At 38.2% G+C, this 19,734-nt stretch overlaps 1 protein-coding gene and 1 pseudogene across 5 annotated transcripts in view; both read left to right on the top strand.

Moving 5' to 3' along the window:
* Positions 1-1,136: 1,136 nt before the first annotated feature.
* Positions 1,137-1,492, top strand: LOC125171632 (protein phosphatase 1 regulatory subunit 1A-like; annotated as a pseudogene).
* Positions 1,493-13,933: 12,441 nt separating this feature from the next.
* Positions 13,934-19,734, top strand: part of RIF1 (replication timing regulatory factor 1) — a 75,799-nt gene continuing 69,998 nt past the window's right edge. For 4 of the 5 annotated variants that reach the window (XR_007154460.1, XM_047869076.1, XM_047869077.1 and 1 more), the window contains exons 1-6: positions 14,184-14,284; positions 14,448-14,561; positions 15,345-15,423; positions 18,204-18,300; positions 19,387-19,514; positions 19,608-19,702. Coding sequence is in view for 4 of the 5 variants with exons in the window: in XM_047869076.1 (XP_047725032.1) it covers positions 14,458-14,561; positions 15,345-15,423; positions 18,204-18,300; positions 19,387-19,514; positions 19,608-19,702 (503 nt within the window). In the remaining variant the exon portion in view is untranslated. Of the gene's footprint in view, positions 14,072-14,183; positions 14,285-14,447; positions 14,562-15,344; positions 15,424-18,203; positions 18,301-19,386; positions 19,515-19,607; positions 19,703-19,734 lie in introns of those variants that run through there. The other variant, XM_047869075.1, reaches the window with a different exon arrangement.

Below are 19,734 nucleotides of genomic sequence, written 5' to 3'. Positions count from 1 at the left end.
TGTTAATAAAGTATTTATACTGTATGTTTAAAAAAAAGCAAAAAAAAGATCAACAAAATTGATAGACCTTTAGCCATGATCATAAAAGAGAGAGAGAGAGAGAGAGAGAGAGAGAGAGAGAAGACCCAAATAAACAAAATCAGATATGAAGGAGGAGAAATAATAACACCACATAAATACAAAGGAATATAAGAGAATATTATGAAAAGTTATATGGTAACAAATTGGACAACCTAGAAGAAATGGATACATTCCTAGAAACATATAATCTCCCAAAACTGAATCAGGAAGAAACAGAAAATTTGAACAGACCAACTACAAGCAATGAAATTGAATCAGTAATTTAAAAACTCCCAACGAACAAAAGTCCAAGGTCAAATGGTTTCACAGGTAAACTCTACCAAACTATTAAAGGAGAGTTAATACCTATTCTTCTCAAATGATTCCAAAAAATAGAAGAAAAAGGAAAGCTTCCAAATTCATTCTATGAGGCCAGCATTACCCTGATTCCAAAATCAGATAAAGACATGCACACACACACACACACACACACACACACACACACAGAGAGAGAACTACAGGCCAATATCTATGATGAACATAGATGCAAAATTCCTCAACAAAATACTAGCAAAGCAAATCCAACAATACATTAAAATAACCATTCACCAGGATCAAGTGGGATTTATTCCTGCGATGCAAGTGTGGTTCAATATGAACAAATCAATCAACGTGATACATCACATCAACAAGAGGAGGATAAAAACCACATGATAATTTTAATAGATGCAGAAAAAGCATTTAACAAGAAGCAAATTATTCTCTAAGCTTACTTTTTTAAAAAAATTACTTTAAAAATTACTTTTTTATTTTTACTAACAATTTAATATGCCCTACAAAGGATCTTAGTTCTGTTATTTGAATAATTTGGCTTTTGGTAAGAAATTGGATTTTATAAGAGATACAAGATGATATTTTATATATTAAGCCTAATATATATATTTTTATTTTTGATATAAAACTGTCAACAAACGATGTTGAGATTTAGTAGGTTAGCATCGAAAGTTCTGTTCTAGGGGCTGGGGCTGGGCTGGAGCTAAGAGGGAGAGCACCTGCCCCAGCTCTGAGCCCCACCCATGGTGCAAGACAACAACTCCTGGAAGATCCAGTTCATAGTCCTGCTGCTGGAGTTGCCCATTGACCCCAAGCTGGTAGAGCAGATTCTCAGGCACCTCCCCACCCCTGCCACCCTCATGCTGACCAGTGACCAGTCATCTCCAGAGATAGATGAAGACTGGATCCCCAACCTTCCTCTCAAGTCCATTTTGGCCATCTCTCCACAGCATTGGAAGAAGGTGAGGAGGACCACACCCACAATGAAAAATCCATCCCTAAAACTCAGGAGAGGGGCAGAGAGAAACCCATCACAGAGGAACCCTCAACCCATATATCACCATTGGATTCCCAGAGAGCCAACTTGATCTCAGAGTGAAGAAGTTATCCCAGAATCAAGGTTGGGAATGCAGACACTGGATTTGTTTCTTTTTCTTCACTTTTGGGAAAAATCTCATTTTTAAAAATTGATAAATTTGGTGCTAAAAACAACAACAAAACCAACCAAACAACAACAAAAAGTTCTGTTTTGATCATGGAAATCTTGAATTACAGAAACACAAGTATGGGGTTCTCCTCCATGGGGTAGGGTTATGAAGTTGCTACAACAGTATTTGGTTATATACAGAGAAAATAATGATAATTCATAATTAGTTAATAAGTAAAAAATATTGAGTGGTTTCTGCTAGCCACAGTGACTTATCATGTGTAGCAACATAGACTTAAAGTCTAATACGAGATCTGAGGCTAGTTTGATGTATTTGTTGAAGCTTGTAATTGCTCTGGGACAAGGAGGTGTATTTATTTTGTTTCTCTAATGCCCTCCCCCAACAACTCCATCCACCTGCTCCATATTTTGCTTCATTTTTTTAAATGTTTATTTATTTTTGAAAGACAGTGAGAGACAGAGCACGAGTGGGAGAGGGGCAGAGAGAGAGGGAGACACAGAATCCGAAGCAGGCTCCAGGCTCTGAGCTGTCAGCACAAAGCCTGACGTGGGGCTTGAGCTCCTGAACCATGAGATCATGACCCAAGCTGAAGTCGGATGCTCAACTAACTGAGCCACCCAGGTGCCCTTTGCCTCTTCTTTAAGGGATAGGTTTTATAGGCAATGTTTTTCTAATGAGTTAAGATCCATAGAGCATGGCCTAACATGTACATGCTTGCTGCTTGTACAAAAAGAAAGATTTATAAAAATCAAGGAAAAAAATCAATCTGTAATCTTATAGGCTCTGCTCCAAGTTAAAATGCCTAGTCTATGGAGTCTTTCATCCATAGGAATTCTGGAACCATAGCTATTTGGGGGGGTAGTTTCCTAAATTATATATAGTATATGAATTCTCATATCAAGATGTACTATAATCTGATTGTGTATAAGAGCTGCTGTATATTTTTCTCTAAAAGTAAATCTTACTTATTACGTTTGTAAGTGTTTTGATTAGAGATCCCAAAGACCACCTCCAGGTACAATGATTCACTAGGATGACTCATAGGCTAAAGAGTATAGGCAAGAGTATAGGCTAAAGAGCATAGGGAATATACTGTTTAGAACAAAATCAGTAAAGAGAAAAGGCACCAGGACATATTCTTGGAGAAACTGGACGCAAGCTTCCAAGGGTCCTCTCCCAGTGAAGTTACACAAGACATGCTTAATTCTCGTAGCAATGAGTTGTGACAAACATGTGCCATGTTGCCAAACATGGAAGTTCATTAAAGCTTCAGTGCCTGGGGTTCTACTGGGGGCTAATCGTGTAAGCACCCTCTACCTGGCACATACCCAAATTCCACACTCTCAAAAAGAAGAGCAAGTATTCAGTAAAAAGCATATTATTCATACAAAAAATTCAGTAAGCCACCTTTATCAGTTAATGTTGGGAACCTTACCAAAACCTAAGTTCCCAGATACCAGCTAAGAGCCAATCTCGCAAACGTGCCTTTTCAAGGATAGCAGTTCAGGCCTGCTATGTTGACTATTTTCTGTACGATACTGTACCACAGAGAATAAAGAATATTCTTCTGATAATGATCTCAAAATATCAATTATAGCTGAGACACTGAATTGTTAAAGATTTTGACTACTTGAGTGGTTCTATTAAATCAAAGAAAATAAAGTTTATCTCTCCTCAATTCTTTCATAATTTACTGTATATATTCAACTGCTCTCTCTAACTAAAATAAAGAGTCCTAGGATCCAGCCCGCCCCCACCCGACCATGCCATCAGGTTCTGCATTGAGCATGGGGCATTTTTAGGATTCTCTCTTCCTCTGTCCCTCTCCCGCTTTCTCTCTCAAACTAAAATAATAAATGTTTTTTTGTTCTTTTCTCATGAAAAGTCCATTTGTCTTTCTTTTTCCTTTTCAGACAATTTAAAATTTTTGCTCTGCTATAGAGGTGAAACCAATGTTAGATAGAGTGATAAACAGGAAAGCAGTTTTTTTCCCCTTGGGAATTGGAAAAAGGACTGGGGATTGTTGAGTGCTCTTGTGTACCTTGCAGCTACCTGTATCACTGGACAGATTTGTGGACAGTTGTCCTGTTTTCACACCAGTGTGGTATGTAGTTTGTTTAATGGCGCTTCTGCTCATTATATTTATAAATATTCTTGTCTATAGGCTCCCACATCTTAGAAAACAGAGACGTTTTGGGTTATTTCACCTTGAGAGCCATAGATGTATTGATTTCTATCTTTTTGTTTTTAATGTTTATTTATTTATTTTTGAGAGAAAGAGAGAGGAGAATGACTCAGGGCTTGATCCCAGGAACTGTGAGATCATGACCTGAGCCAAAATCAAAAGTTGGATGCTCAACTGACTGAGTCACCCAGGTGCCCTTATAGATTGTTTTTAAAGCTATCTCAAAATATTGAGCCACAGATTATTTTCTAAACTGGCAATCTCACACATTCAAATTAATTTATTTTTTATTAAGTCCTCTAATTTAGGTGTAAGCCCACTTATAAAAATAGAAGACAAGCCTCCTTTCACTTCAGATACTGAATCTAAAATAGAGTACTGTTTGAAAGTTTCTTGAAGTATACTTTGTATTTTTACTTAACTTTTTAAATCTTTAGTCTATCTTTAAAGGAAAGGCTTCTATAATTGCTTTACATAGTGTATTTTTTTTTCAAATTTATTTATTTATTTTGAGAGAGAAAGGGAGAAAGTGCATGTATGAGCATAAGTTGGGGAGGTTAGAGAGAGAGGAGAGAATTCCAAGCAGGCTCCACATGCTGTCAGCACAAAGCCTGACACAAGGCTTGAACCCACGAACCTCAAGACCACGACCTGAGCCAAAATCAAGAGTCAGGTGCTCAACCAACTTAGCCAGCTAGGCACTTTGTTTTTTTTTTTTAATTTTTTTTTATTGTTGTTATTTTATTTTATTTTTAATTTTTTGAGAGAGAGAAAGAAAGTGTGCATGTGCATGTGGTGTATTTTGTTGTTGTTGTTATATTTGAAAGTTTTTCACAGCTACATTTTTAAAATCAACTCTTTCATGCCTTACTGATTTTAGACATTTTTCCCTTTAAGTTATAGTTGGGACAGATCTATAGTCCAGAATAATAAGTATCTATAAAGCATCCTGGATTCCGTAGTAAAATTTTGTATATCTTTGAAGATTAGGGAGTTCTTTAATTATAACCCCTAATTTGGCTTTGGACCAGGATTTTAATTTAACTTCAAATATCCACCAATGTATAAATGAATAAACAAAAAGTGGTATAATCATTCAATAGAATATTATTTAGCAATTAGAAAGAATGAAGTACTGATACATACTCTGACATGAATAAACCTAGAAAACAAAATGCTTAGTACCAGAAGCCAGTCACAAGAGGTCACATATTATGATTCCATTTATATAAAATGTCCAGGACAGGCACGTCTATAGAGACAGAAAGTAGATTAGTGGTTACTTGGGAATGGGATGGAGTGGTATTAGGTGGAGAAGGAGGTGACAGTTAAAAAGTACAAAGATTTTTTGTTTGAGGTGATGAAAATTATCTAAAATGGATTTCAGTGATGGTTGTACAACTCCTATGAATATACTGAAAACCACTTAAATGTACACTTCAAATGGGTAAATTGTACAGAATGTGAATTATCTCAATAAAACTGTTAGAAAAAAGAATAAATGAAAGGCATGCCATCTACTTCACATAAGAGACTAAATATAAAGAGTTGCTCAAATTCATAATCAGAAAAGTGCAGATCAAGACCACAGTGAGATATTTTACACAGTGTGATTGGTTCAAATTAAAACTACCAAGTATTAGAAAAAATGTGGATCAATGAGATTTTTTATAAAATTGCCTTGTGGGATTATAAACTGGGAACACCACTTTAGAAAACAAGTTGCCATAGCTTTATAAAGTTAAATGTTCTCACATACAGAAATTCGACTACTAAATATATACCAATAGAAAGAACTTTCTGATGATACTGGGAGTGGTATTAACAAATGTGATGTTTGGTAATGTATAATGAAATTGATCAAGATTTGGAACAGCCATATAACTCAATGACTTAATACTTTTCAAATGACCAATGCATACTGATACAAAGTCATGCATGAGCAAAAGACTGATTCAAAATTCAAGACAGACCAATGTATTTTAATGTAACAGCCTATAAAAAGTTCATTAATATGATTTCAGATTCCATATTGCAATTAATCTTTTTTTTAAATTAGTCGTCACACCCAATGTGGGGCCCAATGCAAGGTCCAACATGGGGCCCAACATGGGGCCTGAACTCACAACCTGAGCTAAGCTCTGGAGTCAAATACTTTAACCAACTGAGCCACCCAGAAGCCCCCACTGCAATTAATCTTTAAGAAACTATTATTTATCAAGTTCCAGTGTTACATCAAAGAAGAATATCCACAATTGTCTGTAAAAGATATTAAAATACTGCTCTCTCTTCTAACTACATACTTGTTCCAGGATGGGTTTTCTTCCTATTCTTCAAAAAAGCAACATAGCACAATAAATTAAAGGCATAAGCCTTTATGAGAACTCAGCTGTCTTCTATTTAGTCCTACAAAAAAGTAAAACATTCCATGTTTCTATTTTTTTCATAAAACCTTGTTATTTATCATTATATATAATGTTTATGTTAACATACAACGGGTTCACTATTTTTTTAAATTTTTTTAATGCTTATTTTATTTATTTATTTTTATTATTTTTTAAACATTTATTTATTTTTGAGACAGAGAGAGACAAAGCATGAACAGGGGAGGGTCAGAGAGAGAGGGAGACACAGAATCTGAAACAGGCTCCAGGCTCTGAGCTGTCAGCACAGAGCCCGACGCGGGGCTCGAACTCACAGACCACAAGATCACGACCTGAACTAAAGTTGGCCGCTTTACCGACTGAGCCACCCAGGTGCCCCAATGCTTATTTTATTTTTAAGAGAGAAAGACAGAGCATGAGCAGGGTAGGGGCAGAGAGAGAAAGACACAGAATCTGAAACAGGCTTCAGGCTCTGAGCTCACTGCACAGAGCCTGATGTGGGGCTCAAACTCTGAACCATGAAATCATGATCTGAGCAGAAGTCAGACACTTAACCAACTGAGCCATCCAAGCGTCCCAGTTTTGGTTTATTTTTATAGAATATGTTTCGTTACGTTTTTTCTGATTTTTTCCTCATGGATAGATTCAGGTTATGAATTTTTAACAGGCATACCATATCAGTCTGTACCAGTTTTGATGGTTTTCACAGGTGTCTCCCCTGTAAAGTTACCATTTGTTTCTTCTTACTTGATAAGTGTCTTAAGGGGAGATATTTTGAGACTGTTCCCCATCAGACTTTTGCTCAGTGGTTTTATTTTATTTTTTAACGTTTATTTTTCAGAGAGACAGAGCAGGAGCAGGGGAGGGGCAAAGAGAGAAAGAGACACAGAATCTGAAGCAGGCTCCAGGCTCTGAGCTGTCAGCACAGAGCCAAATGCAGGGCTCGCACCCACAAACTGTGAGATCATGACCTGACCTGAAGTTGGATGCTTAACCAACTGAGCCACTCAGGCGCTGCATTGTTAAATGGTTTTAGTACCTACTGATGATTATTGCCCAAATCAATTATTACAATCATGGTTGCAAAATGGTGATTTCCTAACTCTGCCATTCCTTCTCTGATATATATATACATACATAAACACACACACACACACACACACACACACATATATACATATACATATGCATGTATATATATATTTATTATTTATTCCTTCTGTATATATATAAATATAAATTTATTTATTTTTGCATTTACTTATTTATATATTTTAGTATCACTAGGGGCTCATAGATTCTTTTTTTATTTAATAGTTTATAATCTATCATTCCAGATTCAGTCATGGGAGCCCTTCAAGCTGTCTCTGGGGTCTTTTAACATGTTTCCTAACTTTTTAAGCACTTGTTTGTTTTCTGACACAAAAAGATGTTCCAGGCTCTTATACATTTTTCAGCCCCAGCCCTAGAATTAGCTATTTATCTAAGAAAATCTGGTTCCTTTTAGTGAAACTTTCTTTCCATCAAATATATTTTGGAAAGCACTATATATAGCACATAGAGAGTTGCATAGTATTTTATGGTATAGATGTGCCATAATCTCTTTAGCATTGGTTTTGTCTAAAATTTTTTTTTTTTTACAAACAACTCTGCAATGAACAAAAGTCTTCATAGTTTATTTTACACATGAGTGAGTACACTTGTGGGGTAATCATTTAGAAGTGGAATTTCTGCATCAAAACTTTGAGAACTTGGGGCACCTGGGTGGCTCAGTCGGTTAAGCATCGGACTTCGGCTCAGGTCATGATCTCGCAGTCTGTGAGTTCAAGCCCTGGGTCAGGCTGTGTGCTGACAGCTCAGAGCCTGGAGCCTGCTTCAGATTCTGTGTCTCCCTCTCTCTGTGACCCTCCTCCGTTCATGTTCTGTCTCTCTCTGTCTCAAAAATAAATAAACGTTAAAAAAAATTTTTTTATAAAAAAAACAACTTTGAGAACTTAAAATTTTGATAAATACCACAAATTGTCCTTCCTGGAGGTTGTACCAATTTGTATTTCCACTAGTATCATATGAGAGCAGACAACCAAGCTTACAAATAAAAATTCTGTTTTATCCATACTACACTCAGGGGATTTAAAATTGTCAGTTATATTAATTTAATAGACTAGACAGTTTAAGAAAAATTTCCTTAACCCAGTGATCAAGAAAAATAGAACCTTTAATCCTGCCATGACTACTCCTGGTGATGAATTAAAAATGGATTAATTTTCTAAATTTGTAATTATGTTCTTTGTCCAGAAAGGCCTGAAGCATAACAATGAGTCACTTTCCCTTTTGGCTCCTCAAAGCTGTCAGTTTCAATTATTTTTGTAGTTCTTGAGCTTATAAAAGACTTTTGTTTTTCTCCATGAATGTTTTGAGACATAGGCAAAGGATTTCTGCTATAAAAGTTAAAGAAAATTTGTGCATTGTACACAGTAGGAATCTCAGATTTGATGCTAAAAAGAATCATGTGGGGTACATATTAAAAATGCAGATTATGGGGCTTGTCCTGGAACTTCTGGTTCAGTAGCTCTGAGAGGTATGGTCCAGATATTTGCATATAAAGAAGCTCCCCGGGGATTTTGATGCACTGATTCTGGAATCACACTTCAAGATATACAACATTAAGTTATTGCTGATGGCTATAGTCACATTATTTTAATGTGGACTAGGAAACCACTTTAAATGAAAATAGGGTTTGGGTTTTGGGGTTTTCTTTTTGGAAGCATTTGTGGTTTTATAAATGTTGTCTTACTTGAATCGGAGAAACTAATGAATCTCTGGCTAACATTTTCTGAATATTTATAACATGTACCCAGTCATTGTTGAGGCAATTTCTGTCTATGAACTTACCTATACCTCAGATACCTATGAGGTAAGTGCAATTAGTCCCATTTTACAGATAAAGAAATTGAGGTACAAGAGGTTGAGTGACTTGACAATGCCACACAGCAAAGATTCAAACCTTATCAACTGGACTCCAGGTTTAGCCCTTATACTATGTTGCCTCTCTTCATTTGAACTCAAAGGGGCTCAATTTTCTCATCTAAAAAAGAGTTGGTTTGGTCATAAATAGTAGAAACTCTTTGCCCAGCTCAGTGGGAAGATTAAAGCTTAGAACCTCTTGGTTATTACGATTTGATAACATTGTGGGATAAGTCTGAATGTAAGGGTAACAGATTTCAGGCTAGTCACAGGTCACTGGGCATTATTAGCTGTGTATATTTACTGTATATGAACTAGCTGATGGGATAAAATAATCTTTAAAAACCTTTTTGTTTTTTCATGTGTTACCTGCTGCAAAGTTCATCAGGGGATCGATTGAAAACGCGGAACTTAAAAAACCTCAAAGTGGAGCTTTCTTTAAATAAATTCTGTAAAATAGTTACCATGGTGGGTAACATTTCAAATGTCTCCCAGAACTCTTATACTCCACAATTTTTATTTTTATTTATTATTATTTTTTAAAGTTTATTTATTTTATTTATTTTGAAAGAGAGAGCACAAGCAGGGAAGTGGCAGAGAGAGAGAGAATCCCAAGTAGGCTCCACACTGTCAGCACAGAGCCCAACACATGGCTTGAATTCATGATCATGACCTGAGCCTAAATCAAGAGTTAGATGCTCATCCGACTGAGTCATCCAGGCACCCCAAGTCCACAATTTTTAAATGATGAAAATTAAACTAATGAATACATTTCAGAAAAAAATTTGCAAAAATTTTAATTAGTATATTCATGTATTCGTGTAATAAGCACTTATTAAATACTATGTGCTAGCATTTATGCTAGACACTGGGCAACAATAGTTACCATTTACTGAACTTTGATGTTGGTATTTTTCTTCTCATTTTATTGTTGAAGACATGGTGAAGTTAAGCATCTTTCTGGAAGATCTCAAGTCACACAGTGGCAGCACCAGTATTTGAATCCTCATCTATTTTGTTCCAAAGCTGGCCCACTGCATTAACTCTAGTAATTTGGATTACAGATGGATACTTCACTAAATGAATTACTATAGGGGTCCTGTAAATAGTGAGCATCCATAGGACTCTTTATATTGAATTCTTACCATGTTCAAGAATAAATCTACTATGAAAACCACACCACCACAGTGGTTTATGCAGGGGAGATCTCATTAAATATTGATGAATGAATGTAACTTAAGTAGGTTAGCTCTAGAGTTACTATGACTACATTAAAGTTCTCTATTTTACTAGGTAAGCTTCACATTGCTTATTTGTAAATTCAAGCAAAGTACTTTTTTGTCTTAAAACCACGGGGAAGAATAAAAGAGATACTGTCCAGGTAACACCTAGCACTCAATAAAAAGCAGTTGAAAAGCATGCTATAATCTTGAAATGATTATGTTAAGGTCATAAATTGAGACCCTAGGTAGATATTAGGTGGACAGGTCTAAGAATTATTAGATAGAAAGAATCATAAGGACTACCGGGGGCAAGTAGGAAAAAGGAGTCATTGAGAGACCTACGATTATAGGGTTGATATCTGCTGAGTAATGATGTGGTTAAAGACAGAAATTGTGAAGTTAGAAGCAATACTGGATTGTGCAAGGTGCAAGGTGCAAGGCTTTTCATGATCTTCTGAGGACAAAAAGAGATGCAGGATTTGAATAAGCAAAGAAGATAGAAATTGTATATTAGTTAAATGATTAAATGAAAAGACGGATGAATTAATACATAAAAAATTAATTCAGAATGAGGCGCCTGGGTGGTTCAGTTGGTTAAGCCTCCGACTTCAGCTCAGGTCATGATCTCACAGTCGGTGAGTTCGAGCCCCGTGTCGGGCTCTGTGCTGACAGCTCGGAACCTGGAGCCTGCTTCGGATTCTGTGTCTCCCCCTCTTTCTGCCCCTCCCTTACTTATGATCTGTCTCTCTCTGTCTCAAAAATAAATAAAAACATTAAAAAGAAATTTTTTTTAATAAAAAAAATTAATTCAGAATGTACTTATTGGGTGCCAGGTACTACGAACTTATTGTCTAGCAAGACAAGATTCATGGTGGTAGTTTTAGAATTTCTATAAAAGAGAAGCTCAGGGATAGTAATCTCATTTGGAAGGGTGTGGAGAGAGGGGTATGGGTGGGGAAGGGGATTTGTCTTAATGACTCTGTAATCTCTTAGCACTTTAGCTGAGGTCTGAGAAAATACCAAAAAAGAGGGAGGGGCACTGATTGAGATTAGGCTAGAACAATTGTCCTCAGACCAACCCTCAACTCTGCCACTGCAGACATATAAGGCAGACATATATAAACAATAATAAATTACCAAGATACTTATTTCAACAGATCTCTGAATAAAGAGCTATGTCAGCATGGAGGTACAAGCATTTACTTTTCCTCGGGGGAAGAGTAGATAAGGGAAGGATTTAATAAAAAGTTGTGATTTTAATACACCCTTGTTTATTACACTTGAAAAAGGGGATTAATGTTCTAAACACAAGGAACAACACAGATCTTCAAAGACAGAATAGAGACCCTGCAGACTGTTTCGAACTTAGCTGAAGCGGAGGTAAGGCTGGATATGAAGTGTTAGCAGTGACCCAATCATCATAGGCTTCCATGTTTTGAAATTCATCCTATAGTTTTTTAAAAAAAAATCTTTTAATGTTTATTTATTTTTAGGAGAGAGAGAGAGAGAGAGAGAGAGCGCGAGCATGCACATGTGTGCAGGAGCAGGGGAGGGGCAGAGAGAGAGGGAGACACAGAATCTGAAGCAGGCTCCAGGTTCTGAGCTGTCAGCACAGAGCCCAACATGGGACCCAAACTCACAAACTTGAGATCATGACCCGAGTTGAAGTCAGATACTTAACTGACTGAGTCACCCAGGAGCCCCCTGAAATTTATCCTATGATTGATGGGAACCACTGAAGGATTTCAGTCACTGGCAGTGACAATGATAAAATGCTACCAAACATTTTACTAAGATCAAGGGACTATGCATTTGAAAGAGGTACGAGCAACATGACCACCCCAACCTCTTCTTTGTGGTCCCTATACTCAAGGAATTTACATTCTCATGGGGAGAGATAGACAATAAAAAATAGACATATGATACAATATCAGGTAGTGATAAGTGCTGGAAGAATAAAGCAGAGGAAGGCATAAAAGGATTGGGCGGAGGTATTTGTCTTAAGGCAAACTCAATGTTCTTTTCACTAATCTCATCTCATAGTCACATTAAAAAAATTGGTTTCAAGTCCTCTCTCTTTCCAACACAACTCTACTATACTGAAATCTTAATGTTGTGAACCTAACCATGTATTTCATTTATTGTCTAATAATCCCTTTACTTTCTTCAGTATCTGTGTTGTCTTGCCAAAGCCCAGAAAATGAGGAACAAATAAATTCCTCTGAGGGTTATAGAACTCATTATCACGCTGCACTGAAAACCTTTCGCTACCATTTCTTCTATAGTGTCTCTACATTTCACCCAGACACAAGTCTTCACAATTTTTTAAGCCCTCAATTTCTGTAGTTTGGCTCACAAGATCTGTTTATGTCTCCTTCCCTTTCTTCTTTCATTTTTTTGCTTAAGAAACATGCTCTGTATTGAGCACTTAGTTTGGCAGACACTTGGCTAGGAACAGAGAAGGGCAAAAGGCAGTCCTGACCTCTGGAGCTGATAGCTGTGCTCAGGGTAAGAGGAGACTTTCGGGGTAGGGGATCTGAAACCTGTTAAGTTGAAGTGGACGAACCACTTGCTGTTGGGCCTTAGATGCCTGAGTTGAAGTTGATACAATCCTGGGTGATATCGACAGTGCTCAGAGGCCTAAGATAAGGGGAGCAGCATATTAATTGTTCGTCAAGGGTTTCCAGTCCTTTCTCCAAGTGCGAAGTCCTGACCAACCTCCCACCCTTCCACACCTGGGGCCTAAATAAAGGAATGCAGATCCTCGGGAGCTACCTAAATCTACTGAATTACAATGTCTAAAGGTGGGGCCCAGAAATCTGCACTTTAATCATGAATATCCCCAGGCCATTGTTATGTACACTTAAAATTTGGAAACCCTAGGATTCTCCTACCTATCATCACTTCACTTTCACCTGAAGTAGTTACAAACATCATTGCTATATTCTGGAGAAGGAAATTGAGGCATAGAAAGGTTGTTTAATTTGCTAACGTCACACAGAGCTAGGTTTTGAATATACAACAATCTAGATGCAGCTCCTAGTCTTTTTTTTTTTAATTTTTTTAAAATGTTTATTTATTTTTGAGACAGAGAGAGACAGAGCATGAACGGGGGAGGGTCAGAGAGAGAGGGAGACACAGAATCCGAAGCAGGCTTCAGGCTCTGAGCTGTCAGCACAGAGCCTGACATGGGGCTCGAACTCGCGGACCGTGAGATCATGACCTGAGCCGAAGTCCGACACTTAACCGACTGAGCCACCCAGGAGCCCCGATGCAGCTCCTAGTCTTAAACATTACAATATGGTCCCATCTCCTCTTACTGTATGATTTGTTGCTAATATTTCAAGAAGCACAGGGCTTGGAGTTTGAAAAGAGTCTGAAGGCCCACTAAGTTTAGTCTGATGAACTTCGGCGACTCACATTTTGAATTTCAAGTCCCTCGCCGTTTAAATTTAGGCCCAAACACCCCCACCTGCAAGATGCCCTGATGGGAGAGACTAAGCAGCCGACAGACCAGGGAGGCGATCGATGATTTAGGCGCGCCGCTGCCTGTTGGATTGGCTCGAGGCTCTCCCGTCAGGCCTGCCCTGCTCCCGCGCGCTCGTGGGCCCGCCCCCGCTGCCATCTTGGCCTAGGCGGGAGCGAGCCGCACGCGAGAGTAAACAGCCCGAGCCGGGAAAGTCGAGTTCCGGCTGCGTCCGGGTGCCGCGGGCTAGCGGCGGAGAGGACGCAGTCCTGATCTTCGTACGTGGGGTAAATATCTGGGTCACAGTGCTAGGCCGCGAGGAACCCTCAGTGAGGCTCACCCTCCGCCCCCTCGCGCGAGGTGCCTTGCTCCCCGGGCTTCTCCCGCCCCCCGCGGGTCTCCTCCCACTGTTGAAAGCTGCCCGGGAAAGTGGTGGCGGGAGCGGGCCTGGGCCGGAGCGCAGCGTGGACCCCGCTGCGTGTTGCGAGGCTCAGGAGGAGGTTAGAGTCTTGGATTTGGGGGCCAGGGGCCAGGCATGTAGACGCAGTGGTGCAGTGAAGCTGGGGTCGGGCGCTCGGGTCTGGGGCCCGGACTCCGACCGAGCTACTGCGGGGCTGTTTCTGTCGGTCACTGGATTTTCTCCTTTTCCGGTTCATGCCTCAGGGTGGCCGACATGACGGCCCCGGGTGCAAGCCCCCTGGCGCCGCTGTTGGAGACTTTGGAAGACCCTTCCGCCCCCCTTGGAGAGCAGACCGACGCTTACCTGACTCTGACCAGGTAAGGGCCGCTGGGGTTGGGGAGGAGATAGTTGCGGTGGGGCACGCAAAACAGTTTGTGTATTCTGGAAGTCTGCTTGCTATGAGGACGCCGGGGTCGTGGGCAAGGTGGGGGGTGGTGTTGCGTGCTAAGTGACGTCCCCGGTGTTGCTGCAGCGCTCAGGGCGTGTGTTTGGAATGAGGAAGCCCGCACGTGCGTCTCGCAGGCGAAGCATTTTTTTTTTTTTTTTTTTTTTTTAAGTTGCGTTAGAAGTGGGTGTGCTGGCGGGATGGTTTTCAGTGTAAGTTGCCCATGTATTTGGGGCAACGTGGCAACCCAGAATTGCTTTTTTAATAGGGAGCAGTAACCCGGGTTTCAGTTTTAATTGCAAATGCCTTGCAGTATTTTTTTCTTTGCAAATCGTATTTTGCTGAATTATCTGTAGTTATTTGGAAATGCTAACAATTGTAACAATTGGCACAAAACTATAAAGGCACAGTAAATTTCTAGTAAATTGGTAATTGGAGCTAGGTTTTCATGTTTCCTTTTCACATAGTGATACTGTCCAAATGTGTACACTTTGGATGCAAAAGTTATTCTTAGGGTTTTTTTCTGCGTTAATTTTGGACATTATTACATGATAAATTGTATATACAAGTATTAAATATTTTAAGCACTGGACCAATCAAATTGGTAGAGTTCTAACAAATTGTAGAAAAGAGTATACAAGTGAGTATTTTAGGGAATGATTATAATTTCTTTTGTGTGTCATTTGCATAACCTTGTGTTCTTTCTGCTTTTAAGTCGAATGACTGGAGAAGATGGAAAAGAAGTCATTATGGAAATTGAGAGAAAACTTTCTCGGCTATTCAGAGTTTTAAAAGTATGTCTCTGTTTATTGAATGGTTTTTACTTTGTAGGAAAAAGATTTTACCAGCTAACTCATAAGAACTTTGTTGTTGTTTTTTATAATATTTATTTTTTCAGAGAGACAGTGATTGTGAGTGGGGGAGAGGGAGAGATGGCCAGGGAGACACAGAATCCTAAGTAGGCTCCAGGCTCTGAACTCAGTACAGGGCTGCAACCCGCCAACCGTGAGATCATGACCTGAGCCAAAGTCAGATGCTCAACTGACTGAGTCACCCAGGTGCCCCACTCAAAAGAGCTTTGAAATGAGAGGCGCCTGGGTGGCTCAGTCAGTGTAGCCTCTGATTCTTGATTTTGACTCAGGTCATAATCTCATGGTTCCTGAGTTCGAGTTGGGCTCCCAACTAACAGCTCGGAGCCTGCTTGGGATTCTCCCTCTCCTCTCTCTCTGCTTCTCCCTGCTCTCTCAGAATGAATAAATTCAAAAAAATTTTGAAATGAAACAAAAGCAGGATTATTTTGAGTACTTAATATGTATCAAGTACTTTTAAAATTAGTTTACATGTATTCTGCCACTTAATCCTCTATGTCCCTATGAGGGTACTCCTTAATCCCCACTTTGTAGAAGAAATTGGTTTAACTTGCCTAATGTTGCCTATGGCTACATAATCTAAAACCTGTGCTTTTAATTTAAAAGCAATTATCAGAGATTATTTCATGTTTTCTGCCATTTGATAGGAGTACTTCTAAGTAAACAATTTCTGTAATTTTGTCTTTGTTTTGTGGGTAGCATTCATTTTTTTTTTTTTTTTTAAAGCCCTCATTCACCATCAGTTTTTGCCACTCTTGCCTGGTTAAAAAACTGTTATTGTTATCTTTTTTGCTTATTTGTCGGGAGGTGTTTAACATCAGACTGAGGACTTCTGTTGTTATCCTCACTTGAGTATACAGTGGCTTTGTGACTGCCCCTAACACCCAACTTCTGAATTCCTTGCTTTTTAGAATGAAAAGGTTGAACTGAATCTCCAGAGTTCTTATTTTTATGACTGTGTTTTTGTGCTTTAGAAAAAAGTATTGTCATATTTAGTGTACATTTTAGCATGATTTCTGCCTAAATGTTGAGGCATTTAAGGTACTCCTTATCCTTAAGTGTACCTCTTACAGTCCTCAGTGCTTTTTGTTCATGTAAGCAGGAGCTTTTTTGTGTAGTAGTTCAAGGCTTGTTAATAGTATTATTAAACAACGTTAATCGTATTGTCTCATTTTTTTCCTTACCATTTTTCACATTCCAGCAGTATATTGGATGCCATGAAAACATGCATTTTTATAAACTTGGTGTTTGAGAACATGCAAGATCAGGAACTCAGTGGCATGCACTGTTAATAGAATTTGTAACTTAAATGCCTGATGAATAATTATTTGGAAGCATGTGGGTGGTTAATAGTAAAATCAACAGAAGCTTGACAATCAACAAAAGCTTTCTGGGTGAATTATTAAGCACTGCAAGGATAATTGAACTCCTTTAGAACAAGAACCAGGCTGGTCGAAATACAACATGTTTCTGTATTTAGAATACTGTTAGTATCAAGTCTAGGAACCCACAACATTTTTTTTTAATGTTTATTTATTTTTGAGAGAGAGACAAAGCATGAAGGTGGGGAGGGGCAGAGAGAGGGAGACAGAATCAGAAGCAGGCTCCAGGCTCCAAGCTGTCAGTACAGAGCCTGACACAGGGCTCGAACTCCCGAACCTGAACCTGGAGAACATGACCTGAGCTGAAGTCAGAGACTTAACCCACTGAACCACCCAGGTGTCCCCCCCCCACCCCCGCCCCAAGCATTCTTGAAGACAACACTGTTAAGGAATACTTTCAGGCAATATATATTTAATAAAAGTTGATCATAGATATTCTCCTGGAGATACAGCAGTAGCTCTCAAAGTCTTAGGTGTTTAAGACTATCTTTTTGTGGTTCTTTGAACTGGTTGTTCTGTTGTCTCTTATGCTCCAGAGTTTGGTCTTTTTTATTGTTTTGTTTAATTATAAAAGAGGTGTCCCAAGGAAGTGTCTGTTCATATACTTGACTGTTTTTCCTGCTCAAGAGCAGCAAATAGCTGAGAATTTCTTGGATATCTGATTCAGAGCAGTGGGAGGATTTGAAGATAAATCACTTTGGAATGGGAAATAGTACCAAGAAAAACACAGGGTTACAAATAATTGTAGGGTTGGGGAATATAGCAAGATTACCTTTGACAGGTTTGGGATTTTACAGCTTTCACATACATAATATGGATTGGGCTTTGAATTCCAGATGGACATTCAAATTTTCCAATCTGCAAAGTAGGGATTTCTTTCAAAAGATTCAGATAATGCTTAGAGCTTCTATCACTTTAGATTCTCAGTAAATGTTACATTCCAATTCCTCCCTGTCGTAGAGGTGTCACTCCACTCTAAAGCTAGAATGTCAGCTTTTGTCTTTGAGTCTTTTGCCTATCTTTTGTGGAGGTGTCTTCAGCATTTTCCATTTGTTGTCTTTTTTTATTGCCTTCAGGTGTGTGGAGTTGGAGACATTCTTTATCTTTTAAGAGAACACTTTTTTTTAGGTGGTCTGTATCTAGTGCCATTCTTCCTGTTTTGGCCAAGCTTTGTACATGACTCCTGATTCTATTCCTTTTTTATCTACTCAAACATTTGATTGATTAGGCTAAAATAATTTTGTTTTCTGGTCCACTTTTGTTCCTTAAGAATTTATTTACGGTTGTAATTGTTTGTAACAAATGTGCTTTTTGTTTTTACAGATTCACATTTCCAGTCAAAACTCAGACCTCAGTAGTGCTGCTCTACAGGCCTTGGGGTTTTGTTTGTATAATCCCAAAATTACCTCAGGATTATCAGGTAAATTTATTATGACTTAATATTTTTTAGAGTTTATAAATATAGTTTGATATGTTAAAAGTACTGTTACTTTTCTATTAGTTTTGTGATTTGTAGTCTAGGATTTGCTTTTGACAAAGAAATGATGTTTTGTCATCGTTAGAAGATCTTTTTTCTAGATGTAGCTTTAACTCTGATACCATAAAATTTGCTCTAAAAAGAGCATAAGTCTATTTTAAAAATGATTGCAGTGAAAATTGAACCTTTTCCTGTATAAAGCATATCTGCTTTAGAAGTTAGTAATTTAGATGGTCGTTTATTGTAGTATAAAACAAGCATATGCACTAAGGAACATGCTGAATTGAAAATCTTTCACGTAGTGGTATTGGGGTAATTTGGAACCAAAAGTAGCTAAGTTTTCAAGTAATCTTAATTATTCTTTTGTAGTTTGCCATTTTATTTTATTTTTTTAATTTATTTGAGAGAACAAGAGAGGGGCAAAGAGAGGGAGAGAGAGTCCCAAGCAGGCTCTGCTCACAGCGTGGAGCCTGATTGGGCGGGGTTCCAACCCACAAACCATGAGATCCTGAGCTGAAACTGAGAGTCTGACTCTCAACCCACTGAGCCACCCAGGCTCCCCTGTAGTTTGCCATTTTAATGCAAACCTTGGAGGTGAACTTTACAGAGGGAGAAATCAGGGATAGGGAATAAGGATTCCTTAAAGTTATTACCATCTTTCTTTCTGAAGGTAAAGTTTCTGCCCATTCTTTTTTATCTGTGGAAATGTTCCCAATCTAAAGTAGAAGTTGTTCATTTTAGAGCAGAGGTATAGGATTTATAACATCTTGCCAAAATTTGTCTTATATGTTCAAGGCTATTAATGATGCCTGTACAGTTTTTTCAGTTGCACAAAATTAAATCTATTGTTTGTTTGATAAAGTTTTGTGTTTTGGGAAGAAGTTTGATACCAACATTGGTTCACTGATCCTAATCTCTGGATATGCATTTAATTTTTTGACAATGTAGAGTATGTTTTGCTCTATTTCTATATTTGAGATTTTAAAGGATATAAACTGTTTTACATAATTAAAGCTGCTTGTTTTTCAGACACAGATATTGAAGAACTGCTTTTAAAATTGAATGACAGTGTTAAGAGCTCAGACAAAAATGTACGTACTAGGGCACTTTGGGTGATATCCAAGCAGACGTTTTCCACTGAAATCATTGGCAAAGTAGTGAGTATAGTTTTTATATAAGTTTTCGTAACTACGCACCACTTAAAAAATTCAGGTTTACTTGATTTGTATTTATTTGGTTCTGTCTTTTAGGTATCCACTATAATTGATTCATTAGAAATAGTATTTAATAGAGGAGAGCTGCATTCTGCTGTTGTTGATTATGAAGCATTAAATGTCATCATAAGGTATGAGTTTGCTGCTTTGGAAGAATAATTGC

The sequence above is a fragment of the Prionailurus viverrinus genome, chromosome C1 (assembly GCF_022837055.1).
Source record: "Prionailurus viverrinus isolate Anna chromosome C1, UM_Priviv_1.0, whole genome shotgun sequence".
Classification (NCBI taxonomy): Eukaryota; Metazoa; Chordata; class Mammalia; order Carnivora; family Felidae; genus Prionailurus; species Prionailurus viverrinus.
This window is presented reverse-complemented; position numbering and strand designations above follow the sequence as displayed.